The 25879-nt window shown below is 45.9% G+C and overlaps 2 protein-coding genes across 2 annotated transcripts in view; one reads left to right on the top strand and one right to left on the bottom strand.

Moving 5' to 3' along the window:
* SF3B3 (splicing factor 3b subunit 3) overlaps positions 1-19162 on the top strand; it is a 53836-nt gene extending 34674 nt beyond the window's left edge. The window contains exons 12-26 of the mRNA XM_050772666.1: positions 647-798; positions 1249-1404; positions 2361-2516; positions 3046-3189; positions 7422-7544; positions 8556-8710; positions 10767-10941; positions 11987-12192; positions 12290-12446; positions 14301-14426; positions 15153-15365; positions 15910-16008; positions 16871-17014; positions 17971-18075; positions 18550-19162. Of these exons, the coding sequence (XP_050628623.1) occupies positions 647-798; positions 1249-1404; positions 2361-2516; positions 3046-3189; positions 7422-7544; positions 8556-8710; positions 10767-10941; positions 11987-12192; positions 12290-12446; positions 14301-14426; positions 15153-15365; positions 15910-16008; positions 16871-17014; positions 17971-18075; positions 18550-18690 (2252 nt within the window). The 3' untranslated portion in view covers positions 18691-19162. The remainder of the gene's footprint in view (positions 1-646; positions 799-1248; positions 1405-2360; positions 2517-3045; positions 3190-7421; positions 7545-8555; positions 8711-10766; positions 10942-11986; positions 12193-12289; positions 12447-14300; positions 14427-15152; positions 15366-15909; positions 16009-16870; positions 17015-17970; positions 18076-18549) is intronic.
* AARS1 (alanyl-tRNA synthetase 1) overlaps positions 1-25879 on the bottom strand; it is a 370792-nt gene that overhangs the window by 323806 nt on the left and 21107 nt on the right. The gene's annotated exons all lie outside the window — the stretch shown is intronic.

The raw sequence follows: 25879 nt of genomic DNA, 5'->3' as shown, positions 1-25879 counted from the left end.
GGAATAACAATATAAACAATCCCCACCCCCCATTTCCTGGTTATCTAGTTTTCTTACATCATTCTCACTGGGACTAGGATTCTCAGCTTCCAACCCTAGAATGAGTTAGTGTCACAGAGGCTTAAGTAATCTCTGTTTTATTAATTAGAGCTTATGTTCATTTCTACATAAGCTTCTTTTGGAAGAAGTTAGGGGTCTTTCCTAGTTAGAAGGAGTATCTCTTCTTAGGAAGGGGTTGTATGATTGACAACTGGCACAAATAAATGAAGCTCTAGCTATCTCTTCTTAGGAAGGGGTTGTATGATTGACAACTGGCACAAATAAATGAAGCTCTAGCTCAGTATGTTCATGTATCAACATTGTAGTATTTAAAATGTCCTCATGCCTCCGATTCCCTTGCTTTGTCCCTCTCACTTCTTTAGCAGATGTCTCAAGAAAACATTGAGGAAGCAGGGTATATCTGTAGGCTCTTATGACCCCTAGTTTTCTTCTGGATCATCTTGCTCTGTGTGCATGTGTATGTGTGTAATAACTACGCATAGAAGAAGTGCCTTGGAAGGTTTCTGAAGAGAACTCTTAGTGTTTCATTTGGCTTTGTAATTCTGATGAGTTCTTATCTAACCAGCTCCCTTCTTTTCTTTTTCAGATGAGTTTGATGCCTACATCATTGTGTCTTTCGTGAATGCCACCCTGGTGTTGTCCATTGGAGAGACTGTAGAAGAAGTGACTGACTCTGGGTTCCTGGGGACCACCCCGACCTTGTCCTGCTCCTTATTAGGAGATGATGCCTTGGTGCAGGTGAGGGTTCTCAGAGCTTACCTACTTGGCCTGCTTTGTTCTTTCTTGGCCTTCATTGTGATGTGGCTGCTGTGTTCATGTCTCTTCACTCTCACCTTCCAGTAAGCCTTAGGGACGGAGCTTATGATTTTGGCACATAACATCCCCCTCTGTATTTGCCATTTTTCTGTTACAAAGCCACATCACTGCAGCTTTCATCTCTAGTAAAGATCTTTGTAAGTGTTTTGTTAATAAGCTTTGAACTTCTTTGAAGTGGACACCGCAAAACATTAACTATTTAAAAGTTGACCTTGCCTGGGGCCTGCTAACTCTTTTGTCATTGATTCAACTGGTTACTCAAATGCAGTGGCCCTACATCTGATTGTAGTGACAGATCTGATAGATGTGAGGGTCATTCTGAGTGATGAATCAAATTGTTAGAGTCAGGTTTCTTTCTGTTACTGACTCTAGGTCTATCCAGATGGCATTCGGCACATACGAGCAGACAAGAGAGTCAATGAGTGGAAGACCCCTGGAAAGAAAACAATTGTGAAGTGTGCAGTGAACCAGCGACAAGTGGTGATTGCCCTGACGGGAGGAGAGTTGGTCTATTTCGAGATGGATCCCGTATGTTATTTTATCATTCACTGTGGGACTTAGTGCAGGGTCCAGAGGGAAGGATGGGCATTGTAATCTAGTCATTTAGATGACAGTATGGTGAAACCCTGTCTCTACTAACAATACAAAAATTAATGGGCCTGGTGACACACACCTGTAGTCCTAGCTACTTAGGAGGCTAAGGCAGGAGAATTGCTTGAACCTGGGAGGCGGAGGTTGCAGTGAGCTGAGATCATGCCACTGCACTCCAGCCTGGCAACAGAGCGAGACTCCATCTCAAAAAAAAGAGAAAAAAAAGCGAGTTGGAGTGACAGTGTTCACAAACCAATTTGGCCCTTTACAGAGATGGGGAAAAAGGGTAAGTTGATGTCTAATTCTGGGTAGAGTTATGAATTCCCCTGTTAGCAACGAAACACTTGCTCCTCCTGCATTTCACTCCCTACTTTTCCAACAAATATTTGGCATAGAATTGATTTCTGCAGTCTGATTCCATTTCAGAAAACTTCTATATGGAAGAATGTTCAGTACACATAATTACCTTGCTCTCAGGAGGGCTCTAGTGTGGCCAGATTTGTAGCCTGACTGTACCTTTGGTTGAGATGTCTTTGTCTTCAACCATATTTGAATTCCCTTCACCCAAAGTATTCTTGTAAACACATAAACAGTTTTATATATCTCCATTTCCTGAGAGCAAAGTTGGCTAAGAAAATTTGTGGCACATTGACCTTGTTCATTCTCTTATTGATGGAAGATACTCATTTTGCTTGCTGTGAGCCTATTAAATTCAGTCTTGAGAACTCAGGTAGAGAAATTCTTGTCATTGATTATAGTAAGAGGAGTGAGAGTATGCAGAAGAAAATACAACAGCCATCCTTCATTCTCTGGATCCAGGGTTTTGGGGTGAATTGGAGCATATAGACCCACCCCTTTGTAGTTTTGACCTCGCTCTGTCTTTCCTCTTATAGTCAGGACAGCTGAATGAGTACACAGAACGGAAGGAGATGTCAGCAGATGTGGTGTGCATGAGTCTGGCCAATGTACCCCCTGGAGAGCAGCGGTCTCGCTTCCTGGCTGTGGGGCTTGTGGACAACACTGTCAGAATCATCTCCCTGGACCCCTCAGTGAGTGACACTCTGAGCTTCAAGGATCATCTGGTTGGAACCTGAGCATCTGGCCCACTCCTGATGTCCATCTCTGAGATCAACTGGGTTAGACCCCAGAATCCATACCTGCTACTTCTCTTGTCATGGCAGTGTGTTCCAGGAGTTTCCTGCTGTGGTTTAAGGATATGATCTGAGACTACAGAAATGTTTCTTTGGCTTAAACCTCAACTCCCTTTTTTTAGTTAAAAACCGAGACTGCATAAATTTGACTTGCTGCAGGACCCTAGATGACTTTTCGGGAGGTGTGCTTTGCTTAGTTACCTTTACTATTATCTTCTTTGACACAAGGAGGAAAGCATGATCTTCCTGAAGCTTATTCTGAGATTGGGTATAACTAATAACCCAATACTCTCTTAGAACTCACTCCCGGGGCTTTTTCTGTGCATAAGGAAGTACTTTTTCAATCCTAGAATTAGATTTCTCTGGGTATGTTTTTGTCCTAAAATTGTCATTTTCTGTGTTTTTATGATTTTTCTCTCCCTCTCAGGACTGTTTGCAACCTCTAAGCATGCAGGCTCTCCCAGCCCAGCCTGAGTCCTTGTGTATCGTGGAAATGGGTGGGACGGAGAAGCAGGATGAGCTGGGTGAGAGGGGCTCGATTGGCTTCCTATACCTGAATATTGGGCTACAGGTAAGAGATCCAGAGGCCTACATTGTGGACATCAGGCCTTCTGTAGGTTTCACACACTCCTTTGTTTGGTAACAGGCGTTTCCTCTGCCCGTGGTTTCAGATCCTCACCTATGAAAAGTAAACAGTGTCACTCTGGGTTCCACTTTTCTCAGCTCTTTGATTTGAACAAATCAGGCTGGGAAAGAAGTATTTTGATCAAGTGCTTTTTGATAGCTACTCTAAGTCAGAACTGGCTGGGTTCCTCAAGGATCAACTAGTTCCCACTATTCATTAGTTTCAGAAACAGAAACAAATACCTCTCAGTTCATCATTGTCTTCATTTAGCAATAAAGGACCCCTAAATGTTCTCTGTTGTCAAAGTTGCTGAGCTCTTTGTGCGGGAAAAAAAGCACTCTTTGTGCTTTGACCCTAAGAGTGTCAGGATTTTTGATCATATGCTTTTCATTTTCCTTAATGATTATTGACTCAGACATCTAAGTAATCGAACCCAGGTACTTTTTGCTTTTTAATTTTACATCCTAATGTAGAAATCTCAAACATAGCCAGAAGTTAGAGAGACTAATACAATGAACTTCCATGTACCCCATTTTTGGGGGGGAGGGTTGTTATTATTTTTCTTTTTTAGTTTTATTTTGTTGGATTTTTATGGGCTGCCACATGAGTTTTCTATCTTTTTTAGTTTTTTTTTTTTTTTTTTTTTTTTTTTTTTTTGAGACGGAGTCTCACGCTGTTGCCCAGGCTGGAGTGCAGTGGCGCGATCTCGGCTCACTGCAAGCTCCGCCTCCCGGGTTCCCGCCATTCTCCTGCCTCAGCCTCCTGAGTAGCTGGGACTACAGGCGCCCGCCACCGCGCCCGGCTAATTTTTTGTATTTTTAGTAGAGACGGGGTTTCACTGTGGTCTCGATCTCCTGACCTTGTGATCCGCCCGCCTCGGCCTCCCAAAGTGCTGGGATTACAGGCTTGAGCCACCGCGCCCGGCCTATCTTTTTTAGTTTTAACAGCTATCAACAACATTCTGCTGTTGTTGTTTTGTCTTTTCCCTGGACTATTTTAAAGCAAATCCAAGATCTATCATTTCATCTATAAATACTTGATAATGTAGCTCCAACAGATGTCTGTTTTTGTAAGATATTAGTATTATGCTCAGCAAAATATAACAATAGTTCCTTATTACCATGTTCCAGTTTTCCCTGTTCTTCTTTCCCCCAATGTGTCTTTATAGTTGGTTGTCCTCAGGATCTCAGCATAGCAGTCTATGCTTTTTCCATTTGCTTCATCTGTCTTTTTATGTCTCTTAAACTGTCCTACCCCATTTTGAAGCATTACAAGATAAGATCATTTGTCTTGTAGCATTTCCCACCTTCTGGACTTTAAAGTCATTCCTTGTGTGTTCAATGTTCCCGTATCCTCTGTATCAAGCTGATGGGTAGAGTATTAGACCATGCCGTCCCTTAGAAATGTAAGGTGAGCTACAGGTGTAATTTAAATTTTCTAGTAGCCACGAACAGGCAAAAAGTAATTTTTTTTTTTTTTTTGAGACGGAGTCTCGCTCTGTCACCCAGGCTGGAGTGCAGTGGCCAGATCTCAGCTCACTGCAAGCTCCGCCTCCCGGGTTTACGCCATTCTCCTGCCTCAGCCTCCCGAGTAGCTGGGACTACAGGCGCCCGCCACCTCGCCCGGCTAGTTCTTTGTATTTTTTAGTAGAGACGGGGTTTCACGGGGTTAGCCAGGATGGTCTCGATCTCCTGACCTCGTGATCCGCCCGTCTCGGCCTCCCAAAGTGCTGGGATTACAGGCTTGAGCCACCGCGCCTGGCCAGGAAAAAAGTAATTTTAATGTTTTTTTTTTTCCTTTTTAAAAAAAAGCAGAGACAGGGTCTCGCTGTGTTGCTTAGGCTGGCCTTCTCTTGAACTCCTGGCCCCAAGCAATCCTCCTACATTGGCCTCCAAAAGTGCTAGTGGGAATGCAGGCATCAACCACTGTGCCTGGCCAGTTTTGATGTTTTATTAACTCTGTGTATCTAAAATCATTCCAACATGTAGTTAATATAAAAATTGCTGAGCTATTTTACCTTTTTTTCTCTCTCTTTTTTTTAAACTAAGTCTGAAATCTGGTATTTGGCACTTTATACTTAACGTCTTAGTTCTCTTTAAAATTTATTTTTATTAAAAAAATAATTTCTTCCTTGAGACAGAGTCTTACTCCATTGCCCAGGCTGGAGTGCAGTGGTGTGATCTCAGCTCACTGCAGCCTCTGCCTCCTGGGTTCAAGCGATTCTCATGCCTGAGTCTCTTGAGTAGCCGGGATTATGGTGTGCACCACTACTCCTGGCTAATTTTTCTTGTGTCTAGTAGAGATGGGGTTTTGCCATGTTGCTCAGGCTGATCTTGACCTCCTGAGCTCAAGCGATCCACCCACCTTGGCCTCCCAAAGGGCTGGGATTACAGGTGTGAGAAACCACACCGGGTCCTGTCTCAGTTCTGACTAGCCACATGTGGCTTGGGGTAGCTATAGTATCGGATATTGCAGAAGAAGAAAGTTGGTTAGATTCAGATTTCATTATTAGGGGAGGGGGACAGGAATATAGGTGGTGCTGTTTACTCCTATTGCATCATGTCAGGAGGTGTGTAATGTCTGGTTGTCCTACTCACAGTGATGTTGGGATGTTTATCTGTATCTGTGTTAAAGTTCCCATCAACCTTTTACTTACAGCTATTACACACATTGCCTAGGTTCATTCTTTCTTTAGTAGTTGGAAAATGATTTATTTCTTTTGGGATTTAATTAGTTGGAGTTCTAAAGACAAAATTTGCATCATTTCTTTGCTTACTCTCAGTTCATACAGGAGAAGGAAAAGTACTTTTTTTCCCATTGTTCACCTGTTTTCAGGGTAAGGAGTGAGAGCCACAGCACTCCCTTCAGTGGGGACCCGTAAAGTGGGTTTGTTGCTGTTTTTTATAGTAACACTGGTCAGGTGCTGTAATCCCAGCACTTTGAGAGGCTGAGGTGGATGGATCGCTTGAGCTTAGCTCCTTGGGAAGTTGAGGTGGGAGGATTGCTTGAGCCTGGGAGGTGGAGGCTGCAGTGAGCCAAGATTGTGCCACTGTACTCCAGCCTGGGTGACAGTGAGACCCTGTCTCAAGAAATAAAAATTAAAAATAAAAAATAGAGTAACATCATAAACTTGTGGATTTTTATGTATTTGTGCTTAAAACTCCTCTTTTTTTTTTTAAACAGAGACAGAGTCTCACTATGTTGGCCAGATTGTTCTTGAGCTCTTGGCCTCAAGCAGTCATCCTTCCTTGGCCTTCCACAGTGCTGTGATTACAGATGTGAGCCACCTCACCTGGCTTTTTTTTGAGGGGGGTGGGGGTTGGTAAATTGCCTCATTCTAGAAGAGTAGGAATTTCTATTTGAAGTTAGTTCCTTTGTCCTTTTAACATGACCCCACAATTTGTAGGGGTTTCCTTGCCTTGTTGCACAAGAAAGTGTCCCCACATAACATTCTTGCCCCAGCCCCAAACTAGTCATTCCATTTAGGAACCTTGTTCCTTTAAGAAGAAGTGCTGTTGGCCGGGCGCGGTGGCTCAAGCCTGTAATCCCAGCATTTGGGAGGCCTAGACGGGCGGATCACGAGCTCAGGAGATTGAGACCATCCTGGCCTACACGGTGAAACCCCGTCTCTACTAAAAAATACAAAAAACTAGCCGGGCGAGGAGGCGGGCGCCTGTAGTCCCAGCTACTCGGGAGGCTGAGGCAGGAGAATGGCGTCAACTCGGGAGGCGGAGCTTGCAGTGAGCTGAGATCCGGCCACTGCGCTCCAGCCTGGGTGACAGAGCGAGACTCCGTCTCAAAAAAAAAAAAAAAATAAATAAATAAAAAAAGAAGAAGTGCTGTTTAGGAACCATGGTCTTTGTGGTTATTTAATTATTTATTTGAAATATACAATAGTGAAGAAGGACTTAACATACATGGTAAAAAGAAATATTAAGAAGATATAGTGAAAAATAAGTGTGTTTTTACTTAGTAGATGCTCCATAATTTTGAATGATTAAGTGATTTAGTGAGAGAATGAATGAATGGCTATCTGATTGTTAGGATCTTTTTTAAACAACCAAGTCATTTCTTTCCATCTGCTCTAATTTCTTATATGAAGTAGCCAAGGGAGAGATTTTCCTGTCATACCTGATAAGCTTCCATCAGGCTTCACCTGCTCCCCTTCTTTTGATTAGAACGGTGTGCTGCTGAGGACTGTCCTGGACCCTGTCACTGGGGATTTGTCTGACACTCGCACTCGGTACCTGGGGTCCCGTCCTGTGAAGCTGTTCCGAGTCCGAATGCAAGGCCAGGAGGCAGTAAGTAATGAAGGTTGGGGACAGGCAACATGTTTGGGATTTTAGTAGCACCATCTTTGTTGTAAGCTTTACTTTTACTCAATTTGCCACTCCATCTTGATTGGTTTCCTTCATGTGGGAAGTCCTGAGTTTCCTAACCTAGAGCTTCCTCACTGGGGCTCCATGGCACCGTGTCATGATTTGGTTATAGTTGGGTTGAGATATCGATCCCTTTAGCCCTCTGGCTGGTCAAATAGGGCTGGAAACCTCCCCTCTAGGACACCACTAGCCATGAGAATTCTCAGGTTTTATCCCAGTCTTAGATCAGTGTCAAGTTAACTACCTAATGTGAAAGAGATTAGGAAACATTGTATCCTTTATAGTTAAGAATGTTAATGTTTCTGGGCACTGTGCTAACTGATTCCATTTAATTCTTTTTTTTTTTTGAAATGGAGTCTCACTCTGTCGCCCAGGCTGGAATGCAATGGTGCAAGCGTGGCTCACTGCAACCTCTGCCTCCTGGGTTCAAGCGATTCTCTTGCCTCAGCCTCCCGAGTAGCTGGGATTACAGGCGCATGCCACCAGGCCCAGCTAATTTTTGTATTTTTAGTAGAGATGGGGTTTCACTATGTTGGCCAAGTTGGTCTCGAACTCCTGACTTCAGGTGATCTGCCCGCCTTGGCCTCCCAAAGTGCTGGGATTATAGGCATGAGCCACCACACCTGGCCTTCATTCCATTTAATTCTTGCAGCTGCCCAGCCTTGTGGTACTATTTTCATTTTATACGCGTGGAAGCAGGCTTTGAGAGATGAAATGATTAGTCTAGATCATATGGCTCGTAGCCCATGCTTTTCACATATGCTAAGCCATGGTGCCTCTCTCTAGCCCTCTTTTTCTTAAGATAGCCTGTTAGATTTCTAGAATATCTTAGGATACTCTGCAGACTGAAATTTGGGGATAGGGCTTTTGGTCACCTTACCATGTTTGTATTTTTTCCCAAACCTTATTGGAGCTGTTTTTTTTTCCCCTCAGGTATTGGCCATGTCAAGCCGCTCATGGTTGAGCTATTCTTACCAATCTCGCTTCCATCTCACCCCCCTGTCTTACGAGACACTGGAATTTGCATCGGGTTTTGCCTCGGAACAGTGTCCCGAGGGCATTGTGGCCATCTCCACCAACACCCTGCGGTGAGTGAGTGAGTGAAGCTCAGCAGGAAGCCTTTCTGCCAAGGGCTCAGACTGGTTCTGCCAGAGTGTTGGAGGAGGCTGTGAAGAGGTGGCAGAGAGCTGACTTTACCATGAAGCTTGTGTGTTGCAATTGAAACCTTCATTTGGCTCAGCATTTTAGTACCTGAGAGCCAAGTTTCGGTATTTTAGCTTCTGTTAAGACTTTCAAGGCAAAGCTTTAATACAGTCCAATCTTCCTGAGATTTCAGATTTTTGTTTTCTAGCGAAAGGGCATTGCAGTTGGACTAGTTTTAGAGCAAGTATTGGATCACTACATTGATAACTTTTCTTACTCTGTCTTGCCATTTGTGGTATTAAATCTTAAATTTTAACCTACATGAAAAAAGTTGACAGAACTGTTCTTCCTGATAATATTGATGTGAAGTTTGAGCACTATATGTAATATTGCTTGCAAGATGGAAAAGAACCTAAAATAACCCAGTCAGTTTGGCTTCCTCAAGTTTTTGGGGGCTTTTAAAATTAAGCCACCGAAGTTGTTCACATCCTGGTTATAATTATTGGCTGTTCATAATGAAACTGTGGCCTCTTGATAGATTAATCACTATTGCTTATCAAGTGAGCTCTCAAAATTTCTTTGCAGCAACTTTCAGCGTCTTTTCATGGTCATTGTCCTTTTTCTTTCTGTCATCTTTGTATTTATCTTCTGCTCTAGCAGAATTGATCTCCCTGCACTCCTCTACACCACTTAATATTTTTTAAATCTCTGCCTGTGCTGGAACGCTTCGCCCACATGCATACCTGCCTGTCAGTGTTCCCCTTGTCTTTTAAGCCAGCCTTGTATCCTCATCTGTGGTCCCTACCTCCTGAATTCCTATAGATTTAGATGATCCCTACAGATTTTTAGGCTTTCCTAGGAGCAGAACTTACTTCCCCCCAAAACTAAATCAGGGAAGATGACTGAGACATAAAAGCATAGTGCTTGGGGGCAGTTCATTTTTAAAATTATTTTTATTTTTAAATTTATTTTTTTGAGACAAAGTCTTGCTCTGTTGTACAGGTTGGAGTGCAGTGGTGTGATCATGGCTCCCTGCAGCCCCAACTTCCTGGACTCAAGCTATTTCTGCCTCAACCTCCCAAGTACCTGGTGGGACTATAAGCGCATGCCATCATGCCCGGCTAATTTTTGTGGTTTTTTAAATAGAGACAGGATTTTACCTTGGTGCCCAGGCTGGTCTTGAGCTCCTGAACTCAAGAGATTCTCCCACCTCAGCCCCCCAAGTAGCTGGAACTACAGGTGCGTGCCACCATACTCAGCTTTTTTTTGGGTATTTTCAATAGAGTTGGTGTTTCCCCATGTTGCCCAGGCTGGTCTTGAACTCCTAGCCTTAGGTGATCTGCCCGCTTCGGCCTCCCAAAGTGCTGAGATTACAGTCGTGAGCCACTGTGCCCAGCTCGTATCTTTTTTAATGTAGAGAATAAACTACAAATAAAACTCCATCATTAGAGATCAGGTAACTATATTTTTTAGGGTACCTGGGTTCTGCCCGTTTTGCACATAGTTTGGCTTATGTGTGCATCTCTGTTCAATTTGACAGAAATTTGTAGGTCCCCTATTTGCTGTCTCTTGCATTGTCAAAGTTTTCCAAAACTGAGGTGATTTTTATTCACAAAGGCATCCACTTTATTTTATGAAGCACAGTCACTACAGATACCATATATGTTCAGGTAATTGCAGTGTTCACAACAAATTTGGGATTGGGCGCTTTATTATCATTAGAGTGATTAAAAAAAAATCTTGACAATCGTTAGTGTTTCATTGGTGAGAACTAGAATTGCCATGAATTGTGGTAGGGTGTTGCCAGATGGGAAGGCCCTTCCCGGATCTCTCTGTCTGCAGTGCAGTTTTCTAGATTAGGAGGCTGTTGTTTAATGTTGCCTAATGCCAGCGTTAGAGCTTCAGGGATTGATGTGTTTACTGACTGCTCAAAGCCTATTTCACCACCAATTTCTAGGTCCTGAGTGAGTATTAAGTAACTGCCTTGCTTTTCTGTCATAGCATTTTGGCATTAGAGAAGCTCGGTGCTGTCTTCAATCAAGTAGCCTTCCCACTGCAGTACACACCCAGGAAATTTGTCATCCACCCTGAGAGTAACAACCTTATTATCATTGAAACGGACCACAATGCCTACACTGAGGCCACAAAAGCTCAGAGAAAGCAGCAGATGGCAGAGGTAATGAGACTAACGTTCAGGGGTTCTGTTAAAAGATTTGTGAAATTATGTTGAAAAGTTTAAACTGCTCAGCACTTTTGGAGGCTGAGATGGGAGGATTGCTAGTTTGAGACCGGTCCGGGCAACATAGCAAAACCGCACCTCTATTAAAAATTTTGAAAGATAGCCTGGTGTGTTGGTGCACTCCTGGTATGTTGGCACACTCCACTGCATACCAGTGGCACTCTGGACATGAGACTCTGTCAAAAGTTTAAACTCCTGTAATTGTTGTTATATTCTTTGTTTTTAAAGATCTAGGCTCTTTTCAGCTTCTTTAAGCAGAGGCCTTTGCCCCAAAATACTTCATGTTAGAGCCTTTCTTGTAACCCAGGACTATACTCTGACCTCCATTTATTCACAATTAAGTTCCCTCTCTGAAACAGAATTCTCCAGTCTTTGAGCTTCCAAAATAGACTGTATTTCCTGGATTTGGGCCCAAAGGAGACAGCTTTCATGTTCTCCACAATACCAGCTCTTTCTAGAACTCATTGCCTAGCAAAAACCAAATAGCTAAACCACATAGAACTGTATCCAGCCTTAAAGAGTGGAGACAGAGTAGTCTTAGTAGGGGAAATCAGATGGGTTGGATAAAAAAATGGAGTTTCTGGCCGGGCGCGGTGGCTCAAGCCTGTAATCCCAGCACTTTGGGAGGCCGAGACGGGCGGATCACGAGGTCAAGAGATCGAGACCATCCTGGCTAACACGGGTGAAAACCCATCTCTATTAAAAAATACAAAAAAAAACTATCTGGGTGAGGTGGCGGGCGCCTGTAGTCCCAGCTACACGGGAGGCTGAGGCAGGAGAATGGCGTGAACCCGGGAGGCGGAGCTTGCAGTGAGCTGAGATCCGGCCACTGCACTCCAGCCTGGGCAACAGAACAAGACTCCTTCTCAAAAAAAAAAAAAAAAAGAAAAAACCCCTTGGAGTGTTCTTGCTACCTATCCTCTTCTCAGCCAGCCCCTACCTCTGAACATGCCAACTCAGTTGTTTGGTTTTTTGGGTTTAGGAAATGGTGGAAGCAGCAGGGGAGGATGAGCGGGAGCTGGCCGCAGAGATGGCAGCAGCATTCCTCAATGAAAACCTCCCTGAATCTATCTTTGGAGCTCCCAAGGCTGGCAATGGGCAGTGGGCCTCTGTGATCCGAGTGATGAATCCCATTCAGGGGAACACACTGGACCTTGTCCAGCTGGAACAGAATGAGGCAGCTTTTAGGTAAGGAGCCCAGGACAGTTCAGGGTTTGGTAGCCTGGAACAGGAGCTCTCTGGGTTTTGACGAAGGCCTTACTCTTGCCTCTTACTTTGTGTGTAGTGTGGCTGTGTGCAGGTTCTCCAACACTGGTGAAGACTGGTATGTGCTGGTGGGTGTGGCCAAGGACCTGATACTGAACCCCCGATCTGTGGCAGGGGGCTTCGTCTATACTTACAAGCTTGTGAACAATGGGGAAAAACTGGAGTTTTTGCACAAGGTAGGAATCAGCCAGTGAGTGGTTCTCCTAGATCTTAAGTCCTATTGAATTCTCTTACTTTTGCTTATGTTATGGGTCAGGTCTTTTGGGGACCAGCTCCTTGATTCCAATCCATCTCTTACCAGCACATGGAAAATCCTGGGGCCTTCTAGCTGCGGTGATGCTCTTGTGCCTGTGCATTCCACAGTAAGGCTTTGTGCTAACCACCCATAATGGGGAGATGGATGCACATTGAATCAGTCCCTTTCTTACTGTTTTAATAAGTGGGCAACAATTTGTGACCAAAATTCAGCAGTTTAAATAATTAATATTCTGGCTGTGTGCGGTGGCTCACACCTGTAATCCCAGCACTTTGGGACCAGCCCGACCAACATGATGAAAGCCCGTCTCTACTAAAAATATAAAAATCAGCCAGGCATGGTGGCATGTACCTGTTATCCCAGCTACTTGGGAGGCTGAGGCAGGAGAATCACTTGAACCTGGGAGGCGGAGGTTGCAGTGAGCTGAGATTGTACCATTGCACTCTAGCCTGGTTGGCACAGTGAGACTGTCAAAAAAAAAAAAAAAAAAAAGATTTAGTGTTCTTTTCCATCTGCCTTCTCTGGGAAGTTACTGTTTAATGGGTACAGAGTTTCAGTTTGGGAAGATGAAAAAAAAGCTGGAGATGATAGTTACACAACAGTAAATGTGCTTAATGCCACTGAAGTGTATACTTAAAAATGACTGGGCATGGTGACTCATTCCTGTAATCCCAGCACTTTGGAAGGCCGAGGTGGGCGGATCACCTGAGGTCAGGGGTTCAAGACCAGTCTGGTCAATGTGGTGAAATCCCATCTCTATTAAAAATAAAAAATCAGCCAGGCATGGTGGTGGGCGCCTGTAACCCCAGCTACTCCAGAGGTTAAGGCAGGAGAATTGCTTGAACCTGGGAGGCAGAGGTTGTACTGTGCTGAGATTGTGCCACTGCACTCCAGCCTGGGCGACAGAGTGAGACTCTGTCTCAAAAAAAAAAGGATTAAGATGGTAAACTTTATGTTATGTCTGTTTTACCATAATTATTAAAATAAAAATAATATTCTCCTCCACACTGACAGCATGTGGATTCCTTCAACCCTACCATAAGGGGAGTATCCTCTAAGAAATACTTCATAGACCCTTTTGCGTATAAAATTTGTCTCTCCTTTACAACTGAGATGTCACTAGGCTGGGTGCAGTGGCTCACGCTTGTAATCCCAGCATTTTGGGAGTCTGAGTCGAGCAGATCACTTGAGCCCAAGAGTTTGAGACCAGCCTGGACAATGTGGTGAAACTCAGTTTCTACAGAAAATACAGATAATTAGTTGGGCGTGATGGCACATGCCTGTAGTCCCAGCTACTCGGGAGGCTGAGGTGGGAGGATCACCTGAGCCCAGGAAGTCCAGGCTATAGTGAGCCGTGATTACGCCTGCCACAGCCCTCCAGCTTGAGCGACAGTGAGATCCTGTCTCAAAAAAAAAAAAAAAAAAAGTCATTTTCCACTAGCATTTCTTTCCTGTCCCTCCACAAATTACAGTCACTTCTTAGCTACTAAGGCTTCACTATTATTTCATGAGGCCAGTTAAACCAAGCACAGGCTCTGGGCAGCTGTCATCAGGTACCAGAACTTCTTGTCACTTGTAGCATTGATCCCTCTGCTGGGTCAATGCAGCATGTGGGACCTGTTCACCCCAACACGCTGATTCATTAGCAAAATAAGATCACTGGTGTGTTTCTTAATGATAGGCTCCTGTGAAAGAAGACATTTCTAGGCGGAGAGGTGGGGCCTGTGTCTGGCTGGCATTTGTAATAGCTGTATTACGTGCTTTTCCTCTATAGACTCCGGTGGAAGAGGTCCCTGCTGCCATTGCCCCATTCCAAGGGAGGGTATTGATTGGTGTGGGGAAGCTGTTGCGTGTCTATGACCTGGGAAAGAAGAAGTTACTCCGAAAATGCGAGAATAAGGTAAGTGTGCTGGCGTTGGTGCTGAGATCTAGCTCACATGTCAAGGGCGGGGGCATTGGTGGGGTGGTGGGCATTGAGTTTTAAAATCTTACCTTTATTAGGACTAGTGTTACCCCAATTCCAGCTTCAGAATTATGCCCTTTTTTTTTTTTTCGAGATGGAGTCTCGCCCTGTTGCCCAGGCTGGAGTGCAGTGGTGCAATCTCGGCTCACTGCAACCTCCGCCTCCCGGGTTCAAGTGATTCTCCTGCCTCAGCTTCCCAAGTAGCTGGGATTATAGATGCATGCTGCCACGCCTGGCTAATTTTTTGTATCTTTAGTAGAGACAGGGTTTTACCATGTTGGCCAGGCTGGTCTCTTAACTCCTGACCTCATGATCCGCCCGCCTTGGCCTCCTAAAGTCCTGGGTTTACAGGCGTGAGCCACCGCACCAGCCCTTGAGTTTTGAGAGGAGCAGGAGTAGAGGATTCTCATTTCTTGACTTACCAAACAAGAACCAGCTTTCTATTTTGCTAGCTTCTGTAAGGAATGTAACTCTGAGAGTTAGGCATATATTTGCAGTATATTAAAAGCTATTTGGCTCTTTTTCCCACCTAGAATTCATTGCTAACTGCTGTTTTTGGGTATTTGCTGTTCTGCTGACCCTATATATGTCATATGGAAAGCTGGACTTTCTTTGGGTTCTGAACCCCAAGATTACACCCACTATTGTCCTTGTTTTCCCCAGCATATTGCCAATTATATCTCTGGGATCCAGACTATTGGACATAGGGTAATTGTATCTGACGTCCAAGAAAGTTTCATCTGGGTTCGCTACAAGCGTAATGAAAACCAGCTTATCATCTTTGCTGATGATACCTACCCTCGATGGGTCACTACAGCCAGCCTCCTGGACTATGACACTGTTGCTGGGGCAGACAAGTTTGGCAACATATGTGTGGTGAGTTGATGTTGTTCACTTGGGTTACAGTGATGTGTAGGAAAGCTGGCTCAGTTTGTTGTGGGTAAAGCCAAAGATGAATCAATTCTGAGGAGTAAAAATGGATATAAAATTCCATCCTACTAAAGCTAACTCTACAAGCAATCTGTTCTTTAAGCCTTCTTACTAGTCTTGGATTTTTCTCTGGTTTATCGCTCTCCTCTCTATTGAACATGATTTAATGATAGGTTTAGTTTGAGCTAATGGCTAATATTTCTTTTTACGTTTTATAAGAACTTTGGAATGTCTGTTGTCTGTGTTGTGTGGTTTTGGTATTATCCTTAGCTGTGTTAAACTCCTGCTCATGGGTCGATTCTTTTGAGTTTCTTGCTCCTCAGACACAGCTCCTGCCCACCAGAGCAGGTGCAGGACACACGGGCTCAGGCCTCTGTCTAGACAGTGCCCCTATGGCTGACTTGCAAGGACCTGGGCCAGACCTGTTGCTTGGCGACCCAGGTGAGCAGGTCTGGGCCCCAGCACTGTGACTTGTGTCACTTCCTTGTAGGTGAGACTCCCACCTAACACCAATGATGAAGTAGATGAGGACCCTACAGGAAACAAAGCCCTGTGGGACCGTGGCTTGCTCAATGGGGCCTCCCAGAAGGTAAGATTGCAGAATGGGCCCCAGGGAGGGCGCTGCTTAGCACTTCTCCTGTTGCCGTCACTGGAGAAATTGCCTTTGGTGAATTATTCACAGTGCACACGACTGTGCTGAGTGCTGTCCTTCCACAGTCCTTTCTTACCAATCTGCAGAAATCTCCTTGGAGAGTAGCAAGTTCCTTCGAGAGAGTCCATTCCTAGTCCTCTGCTCTGAGGTGTGTCCAGGGCTTTACTTTCTCCTATAGGTATATGCTGCTTTAACAGAGGATCTCTGGACTTTCTATTTTAGAAGACAAGCCTAGTGATTGCTGTTTTCTATAATTTTCTTTGTGTTTTCCTTTTTTTTTTTATGGCAAGCTTGATAAATTTAACAAAATGGTTCTTATCGTTTAAGAGATGATGAACAGTAACTTTAGCATGTTTTATGAGGCATTAAGCCTTAAGTAAATGTGAGAATTTTAAAGTATTTTTAGGTTTTAATAATTTTTGGATTTATTGTTTGTTTTTGAGACAAGGTGTCACTTGGTTGCCTGGGCTGTAGTATGGTGGTACGATCACAGATCACTGCAGCTTCCACCTCCTGGGCTCAAGTGATCCTTCCCCCTCAGCCTCCTGAGTAGCTGGGACTAGAGTACATGCCACCAAATCTGACAAATTTTGTGGGTATGGGTTTATGAGGCCTCACTGTGTTGCTCAGGCTGGTCTTGAAATCCTGGGCTCAAGCAGTCCTCCCACAGTTGGCCTCTATAATAGTTTTTGGATGTTAATAGATGGTGAAATGTGCCTTAGGGAGCACTGCATGCTCTCGGGAGTCCAGGGAGGCTCCTGAGGGCGCACACAGTCACTAGTCTGTTTCTGACTCACAGGCAGAGGTGATCATGAACTACCATGTCGGAGAGACGGTGCTGTCCTTACAGAAGACTACGCTGATCCCCGGAGGCTCAGAATCACTTGTCTATACCACCTTGTCTGGAGGAATTGGCATCCTTGTGCCATTCACGTCCCATGAGGTGAGAGCACCCACATTACTCTGGCCTTGACTTTTAAGGTTGTTTCTTGGTGTTGACTCTACCTAACAGGTCAAATTCATTTGTCCCCACATATAATTAATAATGCTCTGGGAATTATAGACTGACGGAAGTACTTGGGGAGATAGGAATCTTGATTCCCCCCCACCCAGGGAAGGCCCATTTGTTGTTGTTGTTTTTGTTTTTTTTTGGGGGGGGGATGGAGTCTCCTGTCACCCAGGCTGGAGTGTAGTGGCACAATCTCGGCTCATTGCAAACTCCGCCTCCCAGGTTCACGCCACTCTCCTGCCTCAGCCTCCCAAGTAACTGGGACTACAGGCGCCCGCCACCACACCTGGCTAATTTTTTGTATTTTTAGTAGAGACAGGGTTTCACCATGTTAGCTAGGATGGTCTCGATCTCCTGACCTTGTGATCCGCCTGCCTTGGCCTTCCAGAGTGCTGGGATTACAGGCGTGAGCCACTGCGCCTGGGCAGGCCATTTGTTTTTATACTGTACTAGGGTTTGCTTCAGTCTGATGCGAGTTTACAAGGTTAGCCTGAGCCCAAAGCTCTAGAACCGGACTCCACAGACTAGGATTGCCAGGATTGATGGGATGATCCCTGTTGGGGCACACATCACCATATGGAGTCCAGTCTAGGTTTGCCAGAGTTCGGCATGTTTTATTCCAGCAAAGGAAGCTGGGATCAGGAATCTGACCTCACAAACCATTCTTTATGTGTGGCATTCTCTTTTGCACTGCAGACAACACGAGGTCTCCTTTTGGATTTTAACTATCATATTGTAGCAGAAAAACCTGTGATTATCAGAAAGTGATTAGATATTTCCCTTGTGTTTGTATGGTAAAAATGAATGGCTTGTCTGTTCGTTGTGCTTGTGGAAACTCTAGACTAGTTGAAATCACTTCTGAGTGACAGATTTTTTGTTTCTTCTGCCAGGACCATGACTTCTTCCAGCATGTGGAAATGCACCTGCGGTCTGAACATCCCCCTCTCTGTGGGCGGGACCACCTCAGCTTTCGTTCCTACTACTTCCCTGTGAAGGTAGGTTGGGGGAATCTGAGCTGGAAAGGGAGATCCTGAGTAAAGGAGCAGCACAGGCAGCAGAGTGATAGGAATAGTACCAGGGAGGGTGCTCTCCTCGGGGCAGACCACAGCCAGAGCAAAGGCTTCACTGCTTCTGCCAATCTGAACTCTGAGTACCAAGAGTCAACTTAGATAGTGTTCCTGGATCTACAAGCGGGGTTCAAGTATCGAGTGGAGAATAAAAAGCTTTCCCTGTCTGGGCGTGGTGGCACACGTTTGTGGTCCTAGCCAATTGGGAGGCTAAGCCGCAGAGTTTTGAGAGTGCGGTGAGCCATGATTATCCCACTGCACTGCAATCTGGATGATAGGGTTGAGACCCTGTCTCAAAAACTAAAAAATAAAAACAGCTTTCCCTACAACTGCTGCTTTAGCATGTGCCATTTTCTTTGGGCATCTCACCATTTTTTTCCTTCTGCTTTCTCCATATCTTAGAATGTGATTGATGGAGACCTCTGTGAGCAGTTCAATTCCATGGAACCCAACAAACAAAAGAACGTCTCTGAAGAACTGGACCGAACCCCACCCGAGGTGTCCAAGAAACTCGAGGATATCCGGACCCGCTATGCCTTCTGAGCCCTCCTTTCCCTATGGGGCTTGCCAGAGACTGTGTATTTTGTTTCCCCCACCACCATGCCATGTGGCAGGAGGGTGACTGGATAATTAAGACTGCATTATGAAAGCCAACAGCTCTCTCCCCTCACCTCTTCTCCTGGAATGACTGGCTTCCCCTCAAATTGGCGCTGAGATTGGCTATACTTCTCCCCACCTGGTACATGATACATGACCCCAGGTTCCAGTGTGGAACCCAATTCCCCCATTCCCCAAAGCCATCCCTACATTGATATGTCTGACTCTCCTGTCTACTTTTGCACATACCCTTAATTTTTAACTGGTTTTCCTGTAAATACAGTTTTGTACAATGTTATCTCTGTGGGAGGAAGGAAGGAAGGCTGTGGTGGGACTGGATAGGATACAGTATCACTCCTGAGTTCTGCTGCTCTAGAATCTAACCCAGAAAGAAACAGAAACCTAGTTTTTAAGGTGACTGGCGTCCGTGTGTCTTGTTCTGGAGATGAGGATGTAGGTGGGAGGTTTGAGCCCAAGTTAGAGCAGGACTCTTAAGTTAGAGTAGACTCCTTCCTTCCAGATGCCTACTTGGACTTGGGACACTCTGTGGCTCCTTACCCCCAGGTCTGTGGTAGTTTCTTTGTTTTTTCCTGGTTCTTTTTGCTGTGCTGATGAAACATGGGCTCAATAACCATGTGGATACTCACCCCTTTTCCCACTGGGTTGAGGAAGGGTGGCTGATTCTTCCTCCTCTTCTACTCGGAGGATATTAGTATGGGGATTTTAGCATGAATTCCAGCTGGGGAGTCTTAACATGTCCCTTTTGCTGATACAGCACCTAAAGAGATCTTTGGCTCCATAGGACCATAGGAAGGGTCAGTACAGAAGAACCTGGATACTGCCCTGCCCCTGAGAACTGTGTATATGTGGGGCCTGTCTGTAGCACCCATCTCAGGTGGGTTCCACAGGGCCTTTAGGGTATAATGAGAGCCTGTCCCCTGGAAGAGGCCCAATTCCAGAAATGTTCCAGCCAACCCCTGAGAGTTCCCCGTTTAGTTGTGTGGGAAGCCCTCGTCTTCCAGGCTGTCCTTGTGCCTTGAACCTGGAGAAATGAGCTCACTGTTCTCAATACTCACGAAGTATAACATTCTTTCATCTGCATGTGGTCAGCCACCTAAATTGAGCAACTGATCTGGTGAGCAGTGGGTTAGAATCAGGAATGGTGGTGAGGAGATACAATCTGAACCTCCCGGAGCCCAGTGCCGAGGGTTCCTCACGCTGTCTCATGGAACTAAGTATCTTGAATTATGATTTGGTTTTAGATCAGTCAAGAGAGACCCAGGTTTTGCCAGGAATCGAATCCCTAAATAACATGTTTTTTTCTCACTTAGCTCATGAATTTGCATAGTAGACAGTAGTTCTGAATTAGATTTTGAAAACCTATATTTCAGGGCTCATTTTTTCCTGTGGCCCTAAATCCATTCTATCAAATTGTATGATACTGACATGCAGTCATCTGAGGAACTCGGTGTAGATAATGGAGCAGCTCCTTGCGTGTTTTTTAACTCAAGTTTGATTGAAATACATACACTCCATACAGAAGTTAGGGGGTTCTGAAAGAAAGGAAAATCTGTGGAATCAGGAGTTGTCACCACCGAGCTTCCTCTGTAAGTCTGCCCATCAGCTTCCTTGTTCTCTGTAAGAGAAAGGGTTAGGACAAGGAATTGGGCTTGAATATGTGGAAAGGAATTTTCATAGCTGTTGCTACAGAACCTACAAAAGTTTATAATTTATTGATTGGATGTGGCTCAATGACAAGTCCCGTCTGTGTAATTGTTAAGGGGACCTGATTGACTCCTGTGGTTTGACTGAGCAACCAGGTAAATAGAGACCTCTCTCCAGCCTTGCAAAACCCACCAGAGGCTGCTGCAGAACTCGGACAGAGGGGTCTGCCCTTGGGTTTCCTTCCATCCTGTTCCGTTGCTAAGCCCTTGTGACTTGGATCCTGGGACTGAAAAGTTTTTAGCTGCCTCAGCTTTCCCCTGACCTTACGGGCAGAGGTTCTGCAGATGTTTCCTTTGGAAGATCTCTTGCCAAGAACAGCATTCCTTTGGAGGAGGGGGGTTCTAGTTGGAATGTTGCTTTTCTTGGTTAGTGTAAATGTATTGTTAGTGAGACAGCTGCCAGCACTGGAAAAGGTTTCGTCTCACAGGGAGAGCGCTGGTCCCCAGAATGTGTGCTGTTCCCACGCTGCTGCCTTTCTTGAACTTGTTAGAGGAAAGCCAGAAATGTTAAGGCATTCAGATGGGATCAACCTGGCTTTCAAAATTTTTTAAATTCCTAAGTTCTGTTTTATTTTTTAATTTTTTTAAAACAAATTTTATTAGAGGCAGTCTCACTCCTTTGCCTATCCTGGAGTTCAGTGGAGTCATTATAGCTCACTGAGGCTTGAACTCCTGGGCTCAAGCGATCCACCTCAGCCTCCAGAGTAGGGGAGACTACAGATGTGTGCCACCATACTCAGTTAATTTTTAAACTTTTGTAGAGACAGGGTCTCCCTGTGTTGCCCAGGCTGGTCTCAAACTCTTGACCTCAAACAATCCTCCTGCTTTGGCCTCCCAAAGCACTGGGATTATAGGTGTGAGCCATTGCGCCTGGTCCTAAATTCTTGTTTTTTGTTTATCAGGGATAGAATCTCTCTTGCCCAGGCTGCAGGGCTGTGGTGCGATCTCAGCCCACTGCAACCTCCGCCTCCTGAGCTCAAGCAATCCTCCTACCTCAGCTTCCCAAGTAGCTGGAACTACAGGCATGTGCCATGTCCAGCTAATTTTTGCATTTTTAGTGGAAGAGGTTTTACCGTGTTGAACAGGTTGGTCTCGAACTCCTGGCCTCAAGTGGTCTGCCTGGCTCAGCCTCCCAAAGTGCTGTGACTACAGGTGTGAGCCACCACACCCAGCCTCTAAATTCTGTTTTCTTTCTTTTTTTTTTTTGAGACGGAGTCTTGTTCTGTCGCCCAGGCTGGAGTGCAGTGGCCGGATCTCAGCTCACTGCAAGCTCCACCTCCCGGGTTCACGCCATTCTCCTGCTTCAGCCTCCCCAGTAGCTGGGACTACAGGCGCCCGTCACCTCGCCCAGCTATTTTTTGTATTTTTTAGTAGAGACGGGGTTTCAGCGGGTTAGCCAGGATGGTCTCGATCTCCTGACCTTGTGATCCGCCCGTCTCGGCCTCCCAAAGTGCTGGGATTACAGGCTTGAGCCACCGCGCCCGGCCTCTTGTTTTCTATTCAAAGTAGAAGTGACATGTGTTTGTTGAGTCATCCACTTGCTCATTTGCATATGGAATATTGTATGTGAATTTTTTGTTACACCCTTAAAATTAATTTTCAAGGGCTATATGTAGAGCTCAGAAGAAACATCTCTGCTGCTGAAATCAAACTTGGTCCAGAAAACGTAGCAATGGAGGAGAGGAACAGATGGCTTTCGGGGACAAGGCAGAGACTCTGAAACACCTGCTTGGCCATGGTTGGTTGACATTTGAGTGACAGCCCAACACGCCCTGTGAAGTTCAGGTGAACTGAAATGGGCAGGTGTAGGCTACTAAACCAGCACAACCAAGAGCTGTTACTCCTTTTTTCTTTTTTGAGATGAAGTCTTAACTGTGTCGCCCAGGCTAGAGTACAGCAGCACAATCTCGGCTCACCGCAACCTCTGCCTTCCAGGTTCAAGAGATTCTCCTGCCTCAGCCTCCTGAGTAGCTGGGATTACAGGCATGCACTACCACACCTGGCTAATTTTTGTATTTTTAGTAGAGATGGGGTTTCACCTTGTTGGCCAGGCTGGTTCAAACTCCTGACCTCAGGTGATCTGTCCACCTTGGGCTCCCAAAGTGCTGGGTTTACAGGAGTGAGCCACTGCACTTAGCCAGGAGCTGTTTAAGCCATCAGGAGACATGCTGACCCACTAGAAGAGGCTGCTACGTTCATTTCTTCCAGAAATGTTTACTGGGCACCTACTATGAACCACCTCCTCCCAGCTCTTTTCTGCACCCAGAGATTGGAGGAGAGTTTATAACCTGGCAGTCTGTTGCTGTGAGGTTGGTGGTGAGGTGAGTCTGCCGGAGGATGTGCCACCAGTTTCAGAAGAGCCTACAGCCCGGGTCTGATTTCCTCAGCCACAGCCTTGGGACTTCAGGAAAAATCAGAAGGCCCCAAGTCTGAAAAATGAAGAGGTGGGGAGTGGGCCGCAGGGGTTTTAGGTCGGGAAATGGTAGGAAACCTGTAGTTGTGGCTCATAATCCCAGCAGGATGTTAGAACCCTCTTCATTTGTCAGAATAGATTCCTGGTGTCTGCTCCCAATTATACGGTGGCTCATGCCTGGTAATCCCAGCACTTTGGGCGGCCAGAGACAGGCAGATCACTTGAGCCCAGAAGTTTAAGACCAGCCCAGGAAACAGACCCCATCTCTACAAAAAATTTAAAAACCCGAGCATGAAGCCCTGTTTCAAAACAAAGAGTCTCCTGGTGATGTCTGGGCATGTGTCTGCTTCATAGTCCAGTGTTATGATCAGTAGCTGTGATGGACAATGAGTGAACATTGCTGCTTGTTCAAAATGAAGGAAAAAAAAAGTTATCAAAACCAGGTTTGGGCCGGGTGCGGTGGCTCAAGCCTGTAATCCCAGCACTTTGGGAGGCCGAGACGGGTGGATCACGAGGTCAGGAGATTGAGACCATCCTGGCCAACACGGTGAAACCCCGTCTCTACTGAGAAATACAAAAAAAAAAACTAGCCGGGCGAGGTGGCGGCGCCTGTAGTCCCAGCTACTCGAGAGGCTGAGGCAGGAGAATGGCGTGAACCTGGGAGGCGGAGCTTGCAGTGAGCCGAGATCCGGTCACTGCACTCCAGCCTGGGCGACAGCGCGAGACTCCGTCTCAAAAAAAAAACAAAAAAAACAAAAAACCAGGTCTGGAAGTTTCAGATTTGGAGGAGCTGGGCCAGCCCATCTGGAATGGCTGAGGGGCCCTGTTAGCCCCACCTTACCCCACCCCACCCCCAAATCCAGCATCTCTGGCAGTGCCCAGAGGCAAGCCCCCCTCAGTTTCCCATGTCCCATTCTGCCTTCCAGATCCTGGTCCTCAAGTTTTAAATTCCCAGGTCCACTCAACAGAACTCTCTCCCTTCTCTGACCGCAGTCTCAGAATGAAAGGAGAGGTGCTTTTGTTGGGTTGTTTGGTAGCGTTTAGGCTTAGAAGTCACTAATTTGGAGCCGTGAGTATATAAGCTAATGACACGTGTATAAGCTAATGACACGTGATGGTCAAGGGACGTACTACCATTTCCTGTGGGTTATTAGGGCCTCCAGCTGTTGCGAGGACACGCTGGGGTATCTCGGCTTCAGGGAGTCGATGCTGTAACTGGAGAAAGGCAATGCTGCCTCATAAAGCAATCAGAAACGAGATTCCACTTGCCAAATGCCAAGAGGCAGCGAAGTTCATGAAGAGAGCACTGTGTACAGAGTCAGATGACCTGGGCTTACTAGCCTCTAAGCATAGTCTTGGTTTCCTGCCTGTAAATTGGTAGAATAAGACTGATCTACTGGGCCCCAGCATGGTGGCTCATACCTGTGATCCCAGCACTTTGAGAGGCCAAGGCAGGAGGACCCCTTAAGCCCAGGAGTTTGAGACCAGCCTGGGCAACATGACAAAACCCCGTCTCTCCAAAAATACAAAAATTTTTTTTTTGTATTTACAAAATACAAAAATTAGCCAGGCATGGTGGTACACACTTATAGTACCAGCAAGTAGGGGGGCTGAGACAGGAGGATCTCTTAAGCCTATGAGTTTGAGGCTGCAGTGAGCTGTGATTGCGCCACTACACTCCAGCCTGGACGACAGAACAAAACCTGTCTCAAAAACACCAAAAAACAAAAACTGGTCTCCTGGGGTCATGGTAGCACAAACGCACATGACTGAGTGTGCAGGAGTTCTGAGGCTTGTCCACTGACCTGAGGCTCTGGCCCTGGGAGATCTGGGGGACCTGCTGTGATGATTTGAAAGAAAGGGGCATCATTCCAAGCCAAGAGACCCCAGAAAGGGCACCAGGGGGTGTTCAGGCTTCTGTGAGGCCCCAGTGAGATCTGTGGCTGTGCCCCCATCACCTCCACCCTGTCTGCCCTCCCACGAGCTGCCCAACGAATGAATCAACGCCTTGGCAGAGTTTCCCAGCAGGGCCTTGCAGAGAGTGTGTGTGGCCTTTGTGGCCACTGCCTTGGGGGTGGGTGGGGAGTTAGGGAACATTCCAGCGTGGGCATTATTGTCCTGTTGCAAGTTCAGGGCCAAACCAGGAATCCAGTTTTGTCGATCCAATTGAGAAAACATTTCATGAACAACTACTTGTGGCATGCATTGGCACTCAGAGTAAAACGCACTATTATCACTAGGTTGGCATTTCTTCTTTTATTCTTTTTCTTCTTTTTTTTATTTTTTATTTTTGAGACCGAGTCTCACTCTGTCGCTTAGGGTGGAGTATAGTGATCTCAGTTCACTGCAACCTCTGCCTGCCGGGTTCAAGCGATTCTCCTGCCTCAGCCTCCCGAGTAGCTGGGATTGTGCCTGCCACCACGCTCGGATAATTTTTGTATTTTTAGTAGAGACGGGGTTTCACCATGTTGGCCAGGCTGGTCTCGAACTCCTGACCCCAGGTGATCCGCCCGCCTCGATCTTCGAAAGTGCTGGGATTACAGGCATGAGCCACTGCATCCAGCCAGGTCAGCACTCCAGACTAGCTCAGCTGTGAAAGACTAGATGTTAATAAGAGGTTCCTGAATCAAGGATTTTGTGCTCACATTCAGTGAAACACTACAGACTCCCCTCTTGGATAGTTGGAGGCTTTGAATACAGCCCTTCTTCTATTCTCCCTCCCCCACTGGCTCACCCCTAATGAATCCAAATGCAGTCTAGTAAAATCAGGAAGCCTGCTATGAAAACTCAGCAGAGATCCTGAAGATACCCCTGCAGGTGCCCGCTCTGACCCACGTGAAGGGAGAATGGCTGTACCTTTGGTGATGGTGCTGAGGGAAAGGACCTCAACTCCCATAAGTGCTGGGTCTGAGGCCACATGTTACACCAGGACAGGTCCTGTGTCCCTCAGGAAAGCCTGGCTTTGGGGTCAGACCTCAGTAACCAGCCGGGAAATCTT

The sequence above is a fragment of the Macaca thibetana genome, chromosome 20 (genome assembly GCF_024542745.1).
Source record: "Macaca thibetana thibetana isolate TM-01 chromosome 20, ASM2454274v1, whole genome shotgun sequence".
NCBI lineage: Eukaryota > Metazoa > Chordata > Mammalia > Primates > Cercopithecidae > Macaca > Macaca thibetana.
The sequence above is the reverse complement of the archived record's forward strand: the minus strand, read 5'-3'. Positions and strand labels throughout refer to the sequence as shown.